General features: G+C 46.9%; 3 protein-coding genes across 3 annotated transcripts in view; 1 reads left to right on the top strand and 2 right to left on the bottom strand.

The window, feature by feature from the left end:
* Window positions 1–3,948, bottom strand: part of BRWD1 (bromodomain and WD repeat domain containing 1) — a 42,787-nt gene extending 38,839 nt beyond the window's left edge. Inside the window, exons 1-5 of the mRNA XM_033052122.1 lie at window positions 3,864–3,948; window positions 3,683–3,741; window positions 3,510–3,539; window positions 3,275–3,334; window positions 114–264 (exon numbers count right to left, since the gene is read on the bottom strand). Coding sequence (XP_032908013.1) covers window positions 114–264; window positions 3,275–3,334; window positions 3,510–3,539; window positions 3,683–3,741; window positions 3,864–3,921 — 358 coding nt within the window. The 5' untranslated portion in view covers window positions 3,922–3,948. The remainder of the gene's footprint in view (window positions 1–113; window positions 265–3,274; window positions 3,335–3,509; window positions 3,540–3,682; window positions 3,742–3,863) is intronic.
* A 2,802-nt stretch (window positions 3,949–6,750) lies between these two features.
* Window positions 6,751–11,169, bottom strand: HMGN1 (high mobility group nucleosome binding domain 1). Its single transcript, XM_033053477.1, has 6 exons — window positions 11,058–11,169; window positions 10,773–10,805; window positions 10,637–10,666; window positions 10,506–10,556; window positions 8,877–9,008; window positions 6,751–7,605 (listed from the first exon to the last, which is right to left on the bottom strand). Exons 1-6 carry the CDS (start codon window positions 11,070–11,072, stop codon window positions 7,558–7,560), a joined length of 309 nt encoding a protein of 102 aa, XP_032909368.1. The 5' UTR covers window positions 11,073–11,169; the 3' UTR covers window positions 6,751–7,557.
* A 138-nt stretch (window positions 11,170–11,307) lies between these two features.
* Window positions 11,308–16,904, top strand: GET1 (guided entry of tail-anchored proteins factor 1). The gene is made up of 5 exons (XM_033053268.1): window positions 11,308–11,452; window positions 13,032–13,197; window positions 13,819–13,886; window positions 15,170–15,284; window positions 15,919–16,904. Exons 1-5 carry the CDS (start codon window positions 11,363–11,365, stop codon window positions 15,990–15,992), a joined length of 513 nt encoding a protein of 170 aa, XP_032909159.1. The 5' UTR covers window positions 11,308–11,362; the 3' UTR covers window positions 15,993–16,904.
* Window positions 16,905–17,425: the final 521 nt, after the last annotated feature.

Here is a 17,425-nt window from a genome sequence, read left to right as displayed (position 1 = left end):
CCTTCCTTACTCACACTATTCCCCAAATCCCAACTGTGTACACATGCCAATGAATCACACAAACAAAGAGCACATCCTCCACATCCTTATTTCAAACAAAGAACACATCCTACCTTTTGCTGTCCTTAGCAAGGACTGCCTCCCTGCCCCAAGTAAGGAATTCACTCTGGAAATGCTGGGTGGGATCTCCTTATCCAGGATAGGGCCAATACGTTTGCAAATTTGTAATAAATGATCTGGAGCCACATGTTTGTTGGACAGCACCTGACAGAAATTCAAGGTTTTAAAGTAAGGATGGTACACCCAGAACAGATGAATCTAAAAGCATTGATACACACAGATATATTCAGTTTTTCAATAATCAGTTCTGTTAAGCTCTGATCTAGTAAATTCAGTGGGTACTCTGCAAGCTAGGGAGAGCTGTAGTAAAAATAACTGGAGTAAAGTTACCACTGCACATCAGTATTTTATTACTGGACGTTTACAGGAATCACCCCTGTGGCACCCACTTGTGAGGCACCCTACACTAAGTGTCTGTGCCCAATACACCCTATTATTAGTATTAAAAATAAGAAATAAAATTCCAACCCTCCTAACTCAAGATCACAGAGAATGTGGCTGCAATCAAGCACCAAAATTTATGCAGCTGGAACTGCAGACCAGCAGGTTTGAGTACAATCTCTCTGGAAACAGTTTCCTTGAAGAACCAGTACTACACAGCCTAAGTCTGCCCTATTTCCTTAAACCAAAGGATCAAACCAGTCATCCCTACATTCAGGAATGATCCCACACTATCTGCATCAAGCAACCTAAAAAAAAATACACCCCCACACACACTCAGATGTCTCAGACAAGAACAGATGTGTGCGGGGTTTGATTATTTTTTTCCCCCCTTTTCTTTCTAGGAGATCAATCTAAAAAATCCTTTATCTTACCAAGAAAACTGCAGAAATTAAAGTCACAAAGTAAGAGTTTAAACAGCCTTGAGTAGAACAAACCATCAGAATCATAAATTGAAACTGCTGGGGAGGTCTGAAGCAGCTGGGATCCTCCAGTGTGACCTGTCCACGAACAAACCAGTCAGCCCCAGCAGCCACAGTAGCAGCCAGAGAATTCCCAGCCAATCCATTCAGGAGAGGCTCAGGGCCACACCAGCTCAGGTATGTGGCCTGTTGCCCAGGTGGCTGAGAACACAGGCAGAACGAGCTCGTGCTGCTGATGCTGTTCCCTTGGCTGAATGGTTGAACTGGGATGAGCAAAGTGTCCCAACAGGGCTGAGCTCGTCACAGCAGTGCGAATAAAAATACCACACGCTGCCAGAAAGTTGCCCAAATGCACACTGAGCATTCAGAAGGCACAGTTTAAATCACAGCCTTGCACTTGTTTTTAATAATAAAATCCAGGTATAAAGCTTGTGGGGCACAGGTTGTATTCCTGGCAGGGTGGGTGGGAGGTGATAACATCAGTAAAACAGTTCCCATCACCCCACAGGCAAATCTGCCCAAGCAAATCAGCCCATCAGATGCTCAAGGTTGATTACAAGAAATGTATCTGGTAGCCCCAAGATTACAAAATGCAGTTTGACATCATTTCTTTATCAATTTTGACTCTTGCACTGGTAGAGAGCAGTACCAGCCACAGCATTCAGGACAGAAAGGTCAGCGTGCTTTCTGCCAAACACTAAAACCCTTTTTGTTTGCATGTCATCAGCTATAAGTATATTTTCTAAATGCAACCCTTGCATACAAAACCTTGCAATTCGTTTCTTTCTGAAGTAGTTTAGCTGAGATTTTGGAAGGAACAGTTATTTTAAAGATTTGCCAGTCCATGCTGAGCAAGGTGGAATAGAAATAATTGTACCACATGACTGCATTTGTCTGTGGTCTCTGCAAATTCAGAGTGAGATCAGTGGGACAAGAGGTTCTCAGAGCCCCTCAAAAAGCAGAAACTAAAACCCTGAGAAGATTAATTTAGATATTCTGACACAGTACTACACCCTGTGCAGAGATTTCCTTTAAATTATACAGGAAAAAAGAGGCAGAAGCAGCACATGTTAAAGAATTAGTTTGACAATTGTACATGCAGAATAATCAGTTAAAAAGTAGCCCTGAAATCAGAAAAATACACACATGGGATCTCCAACACTCTGCTTCTTGTCAGAAGAAATGGGGTATGAAACCAATAGCAAAGCAACAAAAAAACTCCCAACAATTCTTTTTAAGCTTAACCCTACTTTCATCTTGCCTAAATTCAAGTCAGAGTTTGAAAATATTCCTGTTTAGCAAGGCCAGGCTTCTTAGTGACTTAAAAAAAATTGATCTAAAACGTTCCTTGTTCTACTGACCAAAATGAGAAGTAGAGGAAATGGAATCAAACTTATCATTTCAAGCAATACTTAAATTATTAAGAAAATGTTTTAAACAGCATTTCATTCCTTCTCTATGCAAATATGATCCTGAGATCTTTAAGTGCTTCACAAGAGGGAGTTCATTGCAACAATCAGTCAATTAACCTGGGATGCTTGAAGCCTAGGTGAGAAAAAAAGCAGGGACAAACACCTCTTTCAAGGAAACACTCTCAAATACAATGAAGTAAGATAAAAACCACACTGGGCAGGGCAGGCACCACCAGGCCATCACTCCCTGCCGTTCAAACTCTTTGCCACTTGAGAAGCAGCAAAATTAAGCCCCAAAACAGAGCTCTGTAAAAACAATTCAGAACACACCACACCAGCCGTGGAAGGGCAGAAAGCACATTTTGTGGAGAGATCACCCCCATCTTTCCATCACTTTAGAAACAAAGCCACGACCAGCAAGAAGCCAGGATATGAGCACATTCACAGGCACCACAACTGCCAACCCTCGGTTTCTGAGCAGCGATTTCATTTCCTAATCTGTTGGAGGGGGCTGAAAGAAACCAACCAGAAAATAAATACCGACAAATCACAACGTGCCTCACAACCTGGGGCCTGAAACTCCGAAATGAAAGCTCGCTGTAGATTGGCTCCTGCCTGCATGTAGGCAGCGGCATGTACCACTGCACAACGCCAAGCTCCACCTCTGCTATGTAAACAATATCCTCAATTTAAACCACCGCTTGTGTTTTTGTTAGGCTGATGTAAAGAAATTAAAGGCCCTTTTTAAAGTAAATCCAGTGTTCAGAGCCAGCGTGGTACTGGAAGGTGAAGATTTGGGCCTAATCTTAAAGGAAGAGGGTCTAACATCAATGTTATCACTGTAAATAAAAGGGTTTTTTTTAAAGAGAAAAGTCTCACCAATTCTTCATAACTTCTATAATGCTCATTTCCTTGCCAATCCAACCTTTTAGGAAGCAACTAGATAAAGAAAAAACAAAAAAAACGTGAGCGGTTAAGGGGAAAGGAGGGATTACAGACCACATCCAAAACAATGTGTGTTGAGGGGGGAAAAGTTGAGACAGCGGCAGAAACTTGAATGACTTGCAAAGGAAACTTTTGACTACAGCAAGATTTCATCAGAGCCCACACAGACCTGGTGCTGCTCCAGCTCCTGCACCAGCACCTGCAGAGGGAAGGGGAAAAACACAGAGTCAGGGACAAGCCACGATGTGGCTCCCCCGGAGCGGGGGTCGCGGCTGCTCCCGCGTCCCCCCGAGGCTCTGCGGGCACAGCGGGGTCCCCGCGGCGCGGTGAGCCCGGACTCACCTTCAGCGCTCTCCTGCAGGGCCCGGTGCTCAGGAACCGGGCGATGAGGAAGTAAAGCTCTGAAAGAGACACGGCAAGAGACACGGGGGATGAGCCGGGGGGCGGCCGTGACCCATCCTGAGGGGGGGGCAGGAAGATGGCGGCACCGGCGGCACCTCCTCACCCCGGCCCGCGGTGTTACCTGATTCAATGAGCGGCAGCGACGCGCCGGAGCTGGAAGAGGCCGCAGGCTCGGCCATGGCGGGCTGAGGGCGGCGGGCCCGGCTCGGCACGGCGCTGTCAGCGCCTCCCCTCCCCTTCCTCCCTCCCCTCACGGCCGCCCCCCCGCTCCCCTCAGCGCTCCCTCCCTCCCTCTCCCCCCTCAGCGCAGCCTCGGCGGCGCCGCCGCCATCGCTGCCGCACCACCCGCCACGGCGCCGCCGCCGACACCTCCGCCGGGAGCGCCCGCGGGGGGGCGGCGCAAAATAGTGCCCGCAATACCGGGCGCTCCGGGCGCGCCGGGGGAACAGCGGTGAAGGCGTGTGGCTGCGGGGAATGTACGCGGAGAGTGGCCGGGCGGGCGGCAGGGGGGATGGCGGGGAAGGCGCCCGGTGAGGAGGAGGAGGGGAGGAGGAGGAGGCGCGGAAGGATCGCGCGAGGAAGGCGGCGGTGACGCGCACCGGGGGCGGGGCTGAGGGCGGCGGGGGAGAGGCGGCGGCTCCGAGCGGCTCCGATCGCCCCCGGCTGCTGCGGTGCTGCCGCCGCTGCCTCGCCCTTCCTAGCCCGGGACAGCCCTCCCGGGGAGCCGCGGCGAGGCACCGGGAGCCGGTTCCAGGGGGCGATGCGGTGGCGGAGCGGACGCCGTGTGCCGCCAGGCCAAGGCCTTTCCTCCAGTGCCGTGTCCGGTTCTGGGCCCCTCGCTGCCGGGAGGATATCGAGAAAGGAACGGAGCTGGAGCCCCAGGAGGGGCTGAGGGAGCTGGGAAGGGGCTCAGCCTGGAGAAAAGGAGGCTCAGGGGGGACCTTGTGACTCCCTGCCAGGAGGGGCAGGGAGGGGGGTCGGGCTCTGCTCCAGGAACAGGGAATGGCCTCAGGCTGGGCCAGGGGAGGCTCAGCGGGAGAATTGTTCCGCTGAAAGGGTGATTGAACATCGGAATGTGCTGCCCAGGGAGGTGTTGAAGGCCTCGTGCTCTGGTCGTTGACGAGGTGCTGATCAGTCAAAGGTTGGACTCGATGATCTCAGAGGTGTTTCCCAAGCGAAATAATTTTGTGATAACGTGATTCAAAGTACATTGCCCCGCGTGGTGCCCGGTGTGTCCCATGTTGGGAGCATCGATGATCCAAAAAAAAAAGCGACTCTGCCCCCATTCCTGTGCCACCTTAAGCCTGGCTCCTGGAGACAAGATTTTGGGAGCCAGGACCTGGACCAGAGGAGCCCCAGGATGAGCAGAGGGCTGGAGCAGCTCTGCTGGGAGGAAAGGCTGGCACAGCTGGGATTGTTCAGCCTGCACAGGAGAAGCTTTGGGCTGAGCTCAGGGTGGCCTTGCAGGGCCTGAAGGAGCTGCAGGAAACCTGGAGAGAGACAATTCCCAAGGGCTGCAGGGACAGCACACAGGGAATGGCTTCACTGTGGGGTTGGATGGGATCTTGGGAATTAGGAATTGTTCCCTGGGAGGGGCTGGGATGGAATTGCCAGAGCAGCTGTGGCTGCCCCTGGATCCCTGGAATGTTCAGTTCCAGGTTGGAGCAGCCTGGGACAGTGGGAGGTGTCCCTGCCATGGCTGGGGTGGCACTGGATGATCTTTCAGGTTCCTTCCAACCCAAACCATTCTTTATCTTTTTTTATTTTTTTTTTTCCTTTCTCAAAATTTTTTTCCCAGCCCTGCCCAGTCTGGATGCTGATAAAAACAGCAATGTCTGTACTTGCATTACATTTTAAATCCAACGTCTTCTTTCCCTATTTCATTCCCCACCTCTGGTACCTTGAAATGCACTTTTAGAACCTTGAAATAAATTATTTTTATGTATCATTCCCTTAACCCAAACAACTAGTAGCAGGCAGTATCTCTAAAGAAACAAGTTTTGTTCTGCTGTTGTATTTTGAATCAGATTGTGCTCCATTGGATGCAAATCTGCATCAGCTCTCACTCCAGTTTTAGCTGAAGAACAAATAAATCTGATAGCACATAGGACAGAGTAATAATACTGAGATGTGAGGGAGATAATGAAAGTCCACAGGATCACAGCACCATTGACCCAAAACACTTGAAAAATAGCCATTCTGTAAAAACAGGGGTAAGTGGCTATTTTGGGGGATTTACCTGCAAGTTTATAACTTATTTATCTGGTGGGTTGAACTTGCCAAAACCAGAGAGTAAATAATATCATGGAGCTAGATCATGTAACTATTAAATTAAACAGGTCTGGTACCTGGAAGGGGGTGTTGGGGGAAATTACTTAGAAAAGTGGCATCAATTTCCAGTTTTGAAGTATCCAAGAATTTGAAGCCAAAGCCAGGTGTGCTCTGTGAGGAACACACCTGTGATGGAATGGAACAGGAGCAGGTTGTGGCTAAGGTTGGGAGACTTCCTACAGAAAAGTTAAAGATTGCTCAAGTATTGAAGAGGTAAAAATGGTAAAATTCTTCCTGAAATGAAAGCAAGTTAGAAGTGAAACTAAAGTGGGTTATTTTAGAAATAACTGCAACAATTTGAAAAAGGCACTAAAAACCTACAGGAAGGTACTGGGCTTGCAGGTTCTAAGAGCATGAACAATTCTGGGGCAAGAGGGAGAAAAAACAACAGAGAACAAACGTTGCTGTTTGATCTTGGCTCCTCCCAGCACAAGGTGACAGTTGTCTGGCTGGCATCTGATGCTTCCTATTATTGACTTTTCTAAAGCAAACAGCAGCAGCACAAAGCTCTCAGCTTTCAAACTGCAAGTTTGGATTAACACTGCAATTCTCCACTCCCTGAACTGCCACCCCTCTCTTTAAAAGTTCCATTTTAACACTCTGAAGGACACAGTTAAAAATCCAAACCACAGCACTGGGATTGTGAGTTCACAGTCAATTCAGGAGCTATGGAAACATCCTTTCATAATCAAGATTTATTTGGCTTTTGTTTGGTGATCACAAACACTATCAACAATTTTACAATTGTTTTTATTCACAGAGCCTTTTTTTAAATCTAAAAACTAACTGTTTTTTTCCCTAGCACTATTTCAAATATTTTTCACTCAATCTTTGTAGACAAGCTGTTCTTAAAAACTAGATGTGAAGTTCCAGTATCTCAAATATTGACATAACAAGTCTCATCTTTTACTTAAGACAGTATTTAAAGATACAAAATAAAAGTTTCCAATCTTTTGCATCACAGCTACAAAGTTGTTGGAAAAAAACAAAGCTGCAACTACCAAAAATAACTTTGTCACTGATATACATCACTCAGCAATAAATCCACCACTAGGGAGCAGTTTTATTAGATAAGCAATTCTACTGATGGTACAACCATAGAGAAAGATAAATAACTAAAATGTTAAGACATTCTCAACACATCATTACGAATTCCAAAGTCTGATCTGTGTTATGCTTCATTTTATAGGATAGAAAACTGTCCCTTGGAGTCTGTGGAACGCCCTCTCCTCAATTAACACAGTTAATTTCTGGTTTCATAAAAAAAAGACAACCAGTACATGATTTTACCACTTAAAAAAAGCATTTACACTTATCTAAATATGTAAAAAAATGGGTTGAGTCGGGATTCTCTCCTTTTTAAAAACGTGTTTTCTAGAACTACTAAAAAACTTGCATTTACAAAATAGTTGATAAAAATATTCCTCTGAATTGTACAAGAAGAAAGGTTTAAGGACCACCAGTTACAGATGTAGGAGCAGGTGTCACTCAGACTTCACTTCTTTCTCTGCAGCTGCATCAGGTGCTGGGGTCTGGAAAGGAAAAATAAAAAGCAGAACACTTCAGTGCAGGAAGTTTTTAGTGGCTCAGATTAGTCTGAAGTGGTTTTAATGCACGAAAGGACACAATAACCCTGACATGTTCCTGCAGATTTCTCTTGGGTCATGACCTGCTAAACCAAGCTGTCACAGAAAGGCTCCCTGGATCCACCAGGATGGATTTCAGGATGTTGATTTGTTACAAAACACACTGCAAAGGATTTTAATTGGATTACTGTCTTCATGACAGAAGAAACTTGAGCTTTTACACAGCTGCAATCACATATGAGGTGTTTAGAAAACATATGAAGTAACACTTCATGCCTTAAATTTTAGTGCCACACTTAAAACATTCTTCAAATCTTAATTCTGTTTTAATTCTTAACAAACATCCAACAGGACAGACTCTGCCTTTTCTAGACTCTGGTACAAAATTACACCTGGAATTTTGGATGGTGTGACCAAGTCATGATCCATTCCTTGTAAATTTATTTAATCTCTGCACCAGTGAACTAAAGGGACCCCAGAAAGGAATGCCACCAAATTTGGCTCAGCTGCTGAAATAATACAAGCATGAATTAAAAAGCTGCAATAATGCCAAAAATTGAGTCAGCTGAAGAACTCTGAGTTATCGCACAACTTTTTCACACTGCAAGCTTGCAAATGACAAACTACTACCTCAGAGTAAATCCTCCTGTTCACTGAAGTACCCTCCTGTACCTTCCTTGCCCACCAAACCCCATCATCTGCCTACAATCAAATCCACTGAACTCCTGAAAATGAGGGGACATTCAGTGTCACAGAAACCTGACACCAGCTCTAGGCCTGTTACCACACTTGTGTTTCACCCACCTGCCCGGTAAGAGGATTGCTTTTCCTGCAGATCTTGTCCTAAATCTGTAACTAACTTATGCCTGCATTCCAGGGATATGATCCAGAGTGGAGGATGCTCTAAGTGACCTGAGCAATGACTCCAAAAAGTTCAGAGCCACTGTGGTGCAGCCAAGACTCACCTGGCACAATCACTTCTCCAGCAACAACAACTCATTAATTGTTCTATTTTGTCCCTACACCAACCTGTCCCTTCTCCCAGCAGTGCCTGTCAATGCCACCTCAACTTTGCTCAAATCAACTCTGGGTTTTCACTCAAGACTCTTTCCAGGCCCAAGAAAAAGAATGCTTCATTAGTCAAGAAGCTTTTGTAGCAAAAAAACCAAAACCAACTCAGTAACAGCAAAACCCAAGCCCAGCCCTTCAAACTTCACCTCCTCAGTTTTAGCTTCCCCATTCTCTGCAGGCAGATTGTCCTTTGTCTGCTCTTGGTTTGTCTCTTCTGTCTGTTTTCCTTTAGGCCCCTTCTTCCCCTTGGATGGAGCTTTCTTGTCCTCAGATTTATCCTACAATGAAATGCAGTTCCAATAAGTCAATTGTTATGACCTTCTAGGCAAACACTGAAAATAATAAAAAGCACAGAAAACCAAGGTGGATTTGCTAAGCTACCAACAACCCTTGATCAACCACTTACAAAATATTTCAAAATTACGTAATTGCGATACACTGACTTCTATACTTTGCCAAAATCTATTTTTCTTCATTAATATTTATTTTTAAAGCCCATCAAGTAACTTCATAATGAGCAAACTTCTCACAACTGGAAAAAATACCATGAGGAATGTTTTAAAAACTGACAAAGTTGATGCAAAAAAGGTGCTTTTTGATAAATCAAATAAAAAAATCTTTCACTGAATCACAGAACAGTTTGGGTTGAGAGGGATCTCAAAGATCATCTCATCCAACCCCCAACATCTCCCACTGTCCCAGGCTGCTCCAGCCCCAATGTCCAGCCTGGAACTGAACATTCCAGGGATCCAGGAGCAGCCACAGGGAGTTCTCTGGGAATTCCAGCCCAGCCCCTTCCCACCCTTCAGGGATCAATTCCTGCCCAATACCCCACCCTGCCCTCTGGCAGTTTGAAACCATTCCCTGTGTCCTGTCACTCCATCCCTTGGGAATTGTCTCTCTCCATCTTTCTTACCCTCCCTTCAGGTACTGAAAGGCCATAATGAGGTCACCCCAAAATTCTTAATCGCTACACCACAAAACAAAGCTTCTGCTGCCAAAGGAACACTTAACAGAAACAGCAGCAAGCCAACAGACACAAGGCCATTTTTTGTTCTCCAAAAAAACAAAGAATTTTACACCTCACTTAATTGCACTGTGAAAGCTGAAAAATTCAAAGATCACACAAACCCACTTTCTTGCACAAACACCTGGAAGCTTGACCACATGAATGGAAGCTCATGTGGTTTTTAAGTGGCTAATACATTTCTTTTCCCTGTTCTACCACACTGCTTTAAAACATGAGTAGGTGTATTTTATCTGCTCTTGCTACAGAGATGAAACACACCATGCACAGAATCACTGAATCATTCCGTTTGGAAAAGTCCTCCAAGATACTCCAGTCCAACTTCAATTGGGCAACCAGAGCAGTCAAACAGCATCCAGGCTATCCTTGGACACCTCCAGGGATGGTGAGTTCACCACCTCCTTGGGCAGCTTTTCCAATGCCTGACCAGCTTTTCTGTGAAGAAATTCCTCCTGATGTCCTAACGCATAGTGGCTGTGACAGACAAGCAGTTCCACCCAACACCAAACCACAATGCAACACGCATGGATCTGTGCCCACGCTTTCATGCAATGCCTGGAGCTTAACAAGGATCTACACACAGAGCGATGGAATGTACCTGTAAACACTGGCAAAGCACATTAAAACAACACTTCAGCCAAACCACAAGGAATAAAACCATTCCAGCACGCTGCACCGAGGACACTGTGCGGGATGCCCGCAAGCACCACCTCCTCTCCCTCCCATCTTCCAATTAATTCAGTCTCACCTTTGCCGGCAACTTTTTGGGTTTGGGCTCGGCTTTGGCAGGCGCGGGTTTCTGAGGAGAGAGAACAAGTCAGGGGGGGATCCAGCCCTCGGGTGAGGGATCCCGGGAGGGCCCCGTCGCTCGGTACTTACCGCGGAGAGCCGCGCCGATCGCCGCTTGGGCTGCGGGCAGGGACACACAGACACAGGGAGAGAGGGAGAGAAGGGCGTGAGGGGCGGGCGGGCCGGGGGCAGCCCCGCCTGTCCCGCCGCCCTGCCCGCTCCTTACCTCCTCGGGGGCGTCCCCGTCCGCCACCGTCACCTGCAACACACACGGCGCGTCAGCGGCCGGGGCGGGACCGGCCTCCCACCGCCTCTCACCGCCCCTCCCGGACCGCCAGTCCCGCCGAGCCCCCCCTCCCCGAGCTCCCCGCACCCCCAGCCCGCCGAGCCACCCGGCCCAAGGGGAAAGCGCCGGCCCCGGTACCCCCCGCCACAGCGCGGCCGCTTCCCGCCCAGCCCGCTCCCCTCACGCCCCCGCCCGCCGGCTCCGCTCGCTGCCGCCCGCCTTCACCTTCCTCTTCGGCATCTCGAGGCTCCCGGCCGCGACCCCCGCGGTTGCTGCGGCTGCTGCTGGTGCGGCTGCCTGCGAGCCACAGCCCGGCTGCGCCGCGGAGCCGCCGCCGCCCCCCCCTTCCCTTCCCTCCCCTCCCCATCCCAGCAGCGCCAGCGGCGCCGCAACAGGATCCAGCCGGATCGGCGCGCGCCCCGCCCCCGAGCGCGCCGCCGCGCCATTGGCCCGCGCGCGTCACGTGCCGCGCGTGTCCCCGCGTGCCCTCACGCGCCCGCCCCGCCGGTGGCGCTCCCGGTGCCGGGCCCATGGCGGAGAGCGGCGCCTGGCTGCTGGTGCTCAGCGCCGTGTTCCTCTGCAACGCGCTCAAGATCCTCCTGCCCTCCTGCTCCTCCGTTGTGAGTGCTGGCGCCGCCCCGCCCCGCGCCCGCCGGGGATGGGGGGGCGGGAGGAGGGCTGGGAGGGAGCGCTCCCCGCACGGGCGGCGGTGCCGGGCAGGGGCGGGCCCGGCTCCTGGCCTGGGAGGAGAAGGCGGTGCTGGAGATGTGGAACGCAGCCCCCGTTACCCTGGGATGAGGCACCGCTGTGGTCAGTGATGCTCCTGAGCCCTAAGGATGGATCACGGAATAATGGAATGGTTTGGGCTGGAAGGAACCTCAAGGATCAATCACTTCCAACCCTCCCTGCCGTGGGCAGGGAACCTTCCACTGGGCCCGGCTGCTGAGAGCCCGTCCGGTCTGCTTCCCAGGTTTTGGGAATAGGAAGAAAAGCTTTGCTCAGTCTTGCATGTTTTCAGCAGATGGACGTGCCCATTGTTCAGCTGGGAGATCAGTGGATAGGGAGATTAAGGAGTTGAGCCATTGTAGGAATAAACCTTAAGTCTCAAGCACTAATCAGGGCGCCCCCGTTCTGATCTGAAGCATTCCTGTGGAAGCGTGGATAATGGAATTGAGGACAAATAAACTCTGTGACTGCCAGATAAACTCACGTGTACAAAGATGCTGAAATCCCTGTCGCTCTGCTCTGCCACGAAATTACTTCACTGGCACAGAGATCAGTGTGCACTGTGCAACAATGGACAAAAATCCTTTAAAACTTAAATCACCCTCAGCAGTTTGGGAAGCTGAACTCAGTGTTACTAGAGATGAGTGATGAAACAGCCATGTGAGGAGAGGAGGAGGGCATTTGGTTCCTTCAGTCTGGAGGAACAGGAACAGCTCTGATCTCTGCTCTGGGGCAGGGACAGCACCCAGGGAGCAGCTGGAGCTGGGCCAGGAGGGTTTAGGGTGGATTTTAGAGCAAGGTTCTTCCCCCAGAGGTGCTGGGCACTGCCCAGGCTCCCCAGGGCATGGGCACAGAGCTCCAGGAGCTGCCAGGGATGCCCAGGCTGGGATTGTTGGGGGGGCTGGGCAAGGACAGGGTTTGGACTCAATTGCCTTCCAACTCAGGATATTCTAAGATTCTAAGAAGATCTCTGCTCAGCTTTCTGCTGTGCTTTGAGACTGAAGATGATGTTAATGCTCTCACTGACTGCAGGCCTGAGAACAGGGGAAAAAAATTACATGTGTCTTGGGGAAGCTGGAAAGATTTGCTAAGGAACAGCAAGAAAAAGATTTTGTTGCCTTTGTACCTTCATTTCTATGGTAAACTGACATTGTGCATGAACTGACAACCTGGTGGTGCCTCAAGAAGAGAAATTAGGAAAGTAAAAGGAAGAGAGAAAATGTTGGAATACTTGGCTGCTGGAACTGGAAATGGGAATGATCACAGAATCATTTAGCTTGGAAGAAGCCTTCAAGATCATTGAGTCCAGCTTGAGGCTGTTTCATCTTGTCACTTCTGTTGTTACTCAGGGATTTCCTGCATCTCAATGAAAGGGCCTTTTTTATGGGAGGCTTTTGAGATCATCCTTTACACACATTAAAGCAAATCAGTGGAATTCTGTGTCAGTAATTGACAGTTTGCTTCACTTCTCAGGTCTCCAGGCTGTTACAGAAGGATGCAGAGCAGGAATCCCAGATGAGAGCTGAGATCCAGACCATGAAGCAGGAGCTTGCCACCATCAGTATGATGGATGAGTTTGCCAGATATGCCCGGCTGGAGAGGAAGATTAACAAAATGACTGACAAGCTCAAAACCCACGGTACAGTTCCATGTCTGCTCCCTTTCCCAAAGGAAAAACATTTTCTGTTTCTGAAAAGCATTCTGTCAAGTGTCTTCTCAGTTTTAAGTATTTATCCTTCAAACTTGCTTTCCCCCTCTCACCCAATTTTCAGTGTTCCTTCTCTCTCCCTTTCTTTTTTTCTCTCTCTTTCTCTCTTTTCCTTCCCTTTCCTTTCCCTTTCCCTTTCCCTTCCCTTCCCTTCCCTCTTTCACTCTCTCCTTATTTTTTTTCCTCTTTAAACTATTTCAAGAGCTTGCTTGTGTCTTTCCTGGAATTTCCTGGGCTTCACTGTGTAATTATTTATTCTTTCTCAGTGATGCTGATCACTGAATCCTGCTTTGAGTACGTCAAGAAAGAAAGAAACTACAGTGTGATATAGAACTGGCAGGTTTGTTGCAGAAGTTTGTTGTATGTTTTTAATGTAGCTGTAAGTCATTTGGAAAGAGATTTATAAACAGGGTAATGTCCAGCCCCAAACAGTGAAATATTAAAAATTTACTAAATTAATGTAATTATAATTCATTCAAAAATTTACTAAATTAATGTAATTATAATTTGTTATTGTAAGTAATGGAAAGTAATTTTTTTTTCTTTTAACAGTGAAAGCACGAACTGCCCAATTAGCCAAAATAAAGTGGGTCATAAATATTGTATTCTACATATTGCAGGTAAGTAAATACTTTATTATGGATACAGCTTAACCCAAACCCTCAGCAGTGTTACAATTCTCTCCTGGTTTATTGGCCCATAACTGATGACTCAGGGCTCCCCCAGCCCAGGGAGGAGCTGGAGCTGCTCAGAGAGCCCAGAGGAGCCCCAGGATGAGCAGAGGGATGGAGCAGCTCTGCTGGGAGGAAAGGCTGGCACAGCTGGGATTGTTCAGCCTGCACAGGAGAAGCTTTGGGCTGAGCTCAGGGTGGCCTTGCAGGGCCTGAAGGAGCTGCAGGAAACCTGGAGAGAGACAATTCCCAAGGGCTGCAGGGACAGCACACAGGGAATGGCTGCACACTGAAAATTTATTGGTTCAGATCAGATATTAGGGAGAAATTGCTCCCTGTCAGGGTGGGCAGGCCCTGGCACAGGGTGCCCAGAGCAGCTGTGGCTGCCCCTGGATCCCTGGAATGTTCAGTTCCAGGTTGGACATTGGGGCTGGAGCAGCCTGGGACAGTGGGAGGTGTCCCTGCCATGGCAGGGGTGACACTGGATGAGCTTTGAAGTCCCTTCCAATCCAAACCGTTCTGTGATTCCATGGACACAGAGCTTGTCAAACAGAAAGAGTTTCTGGATCTGGAAGGGAAGTGCTGCTGATAAAATCTGGTAGCTGAGGATGGCAGGAGTTTAACTTTCATCTGAGCTCTGTGTTTCTGGTTTTGGGGGGATAAGATTGGAGTTTATCTTAGCTCTTTAATCACTGGGTGTTTTTTTTAATATATGGCTCCAAATCCGGGAAAGTTACATATAAATATAATTTTGGCTTTGAAAACAAAATATACTTCTGCTGAGGATGCAAATCTCCACCTACAGCTGCCACACATTTCCCCACAGTGCCTCATCAGATTGTCTGTGTAGTTCTGATGTGATGCCAAAGAATTTTCTAACGAGAATTTGCTAACGAGGATGGCAGTGGTCAGCCTGAAGATTTCCTTAGGGGACTGTTAAAGGGAGTTGCATTCCTTGTAGGCAAAAAATCAGACTAAAAAGGGTCATCAGAATTTTAACAAATGCTATGACTGTGTTTGACTCTGCTGGATTAGAATGAGGGTCTTGATAGAAAACAAGTTCTCACTGCTTCCTCCTAATATTGTGTATAAATTTAAGGTCATGCCGAATCTAAAAATATTTTGAATAAGATAAAATAATAAAGAAACAATTCCCTTTCATTAGAATGTATTATTTGCTGTTTGCAGATAGCAGATCTTATTATCCAAACTAATAAAAATTCCCATTCCAGGCTGCCCTGATGATCTCTCTGATCTGGAAATATTACTCTGAGCCCGTCACGGTGCTTCCAAGCAAATGGTTGGCTCCCCTGGAGCGCCTGGTGGCCTTCCCTACAGGAGTGGCAGGTGAGGAAAAGGACATTCCCAAACCCCAGAGCATCCATGGGTTAACAGCAGCTGCTTCTGTGACTCTCAGAGCACAGGGTTCAAATATTTGAGCAGCTCTTCCATGTGTGCTCAGCTCTGGTTTCTTGAACCGATCATGGAATTTTGTCATTTTTATTTCCACCCAAACAGAGCATTGCCCTTATCTGTATTGAATAGATCCTGGGGAATATTTAAATTAGAAAATCAGAAAATCACCCAGAAGGGAGTTTTCTTCACAGGTGTGCAATGAGCAGCTTCTACTTACAAAACAAGTGATTTCAGTTCAGAGGAAATTTTACCTCTCTAAAATCCTGAATTTAGATTCAAGCAAAGCATTTGGTGACTTGCCAGGCCTTGAAGTTCAGATATTTTCTCTTGGTTTTAGCTCATATTTGTGTATTTGGTGCTCTTTTCCCAAGACAATCCAGAATTTTTGGGGACCAGCATTGATTTATCTCCCATCTCTCCTATCTCCCTTTTGTATATAAAGAGTTTTGTTCCTGTTGGCCTCATGAATTCTGAGTTTCGTTTTTTACGCTTCCAAGGTTGATTTCAAGGTTCCTCAGGGTTATTGATCCAAGAACTTCAATTATGGTTTCTCCCTTTTTTCCAGGAGGAGTGGGAATTACCTGCTGGCTCGTGGTCTGCAATAAAGTTGTAGCTATCATGCTGCACCCCTTCAGCTGAAGGAATCCCAGCAGCCCATGGACTCCTCAACTGCATTTACATCATCACAGTTTTAAATTCATTTAGAAAGAAAAAGGGACAGTTATCTTCCATGAGACAAGGTCTGAGGCCATCCTTGTTGCTCCATTTGGATATCAGTCACTCCTTTTGATTTCTCTTCCCAGAGTTTGTCTTTCAGTTTGGAAAGAGCAGCACTGCTGGTTGTAAAACCTCCTTTTGGGTTTATTGGTGGCAGAACTGTAAGGTTTTGTCATGGCTTGTTGTCACCAACATCTACAAGTGTTGGATTTGTGGTTTTAAATTGGAAATTTGCTGGCTTTAGGGATGAATTTGGGAGCTTGGCTGGTTTTTTGATGTAAAATGTGGTAGCTTCACCTCGAGGTGGGATCATGTTGGGTGATGCAGAGGGCAGAGGGAGGTTGTTTGCTTGGCTTGGGGCAAAAGAGTTTCCTTGTGATTTCTTTACCCTAAAATTGGAATATTCTTGAGCTCTCCTAAAAAAATAGATGTGTTTAATCAAGGTTTTATCTCTTAAGAGGTTTCTTCAGCTGCCAAACACAAGCTCCTGTCAATGAAGAAAACAGTGCTGTTCCTGCAGAGGGGATGCTGATTTAGCTTCCCTCTCTGGAATTGCCACAGAGGAATGATCTGTTCTGCTATTCCAGGGCCAGGATTCCTCCAAAACTGGCACTGCCTTTAAAAACCAGTTCAAAAGGTCAGGTTTTGTTGTGTGTGTATATAAGGATTAAATACTTTTGTTTGTTTTTTTATGTTAATTTAAAAATTGGGATTTGATATCAGGAATTGCATTTAGCCAACGTGAAAATAAATATCATGGAAAAAATGAAATGCTGTGAGGGAATGTTATGTATAATTGTGATTTTATTAAGGAAATAAAGCTTTTCAACCCATTTTAGGTTTTCTCATCTCTTTTTTAATGTTAACTGCAGTTTTCCCAAACAACCCACAAAAACCCCAAACAAACAAACCCAAAATGGCAAAACATATCCCAAACTCACCAAAATCCAAGCCAAAACAACCCCCCATGTTTGTGCATAAGGAAATACTGTTTGAATCACCTTGACTAATTTATTTTTCTAATTATTTTTCTCAACCTTTGAAATGTCGCTGCAAGCAAGTTCAGCTCTGAATGCCTTTGTCATCTTTAAAAGTTTTTGTAGTGTAATTTTTCACTTTTTTTTTAAGTGCTACTGCCTTTGAAAATTACCAGAATGCCCCTAATTTTTCTGAACTTCACATGAATTTAACAAGTATTTAATGAATTACTGTGAGGAACAAAACACAATCCTCCTCCCCTCGCTTACATAACCTTAAACAAGGATTTTTAGAGGCTTTTTGGGGACTGGCTATGCCTGACTTCTCCAAAACAATGCTTTCCTCTTGCACATTCATCTCTGGATGTCAGCTGGGGA

This window comes from Catharus ustulatus, chromosome 2 (assembly GCF_009819885.2).
Source record: "Catharus ustulatus isolate bCatUst1 chromosome 2, bCatUst1.pri.v2, whole genome shotgun sequence".
NCBI lineage: Eukaryota > Metazoa > Chordata > Aves > Passeriformes > Turdidae > Catharus > Catharus ustulatus.
This window is presented reverse-complemented; position numbering and strand designations above follow the sequence as displayed.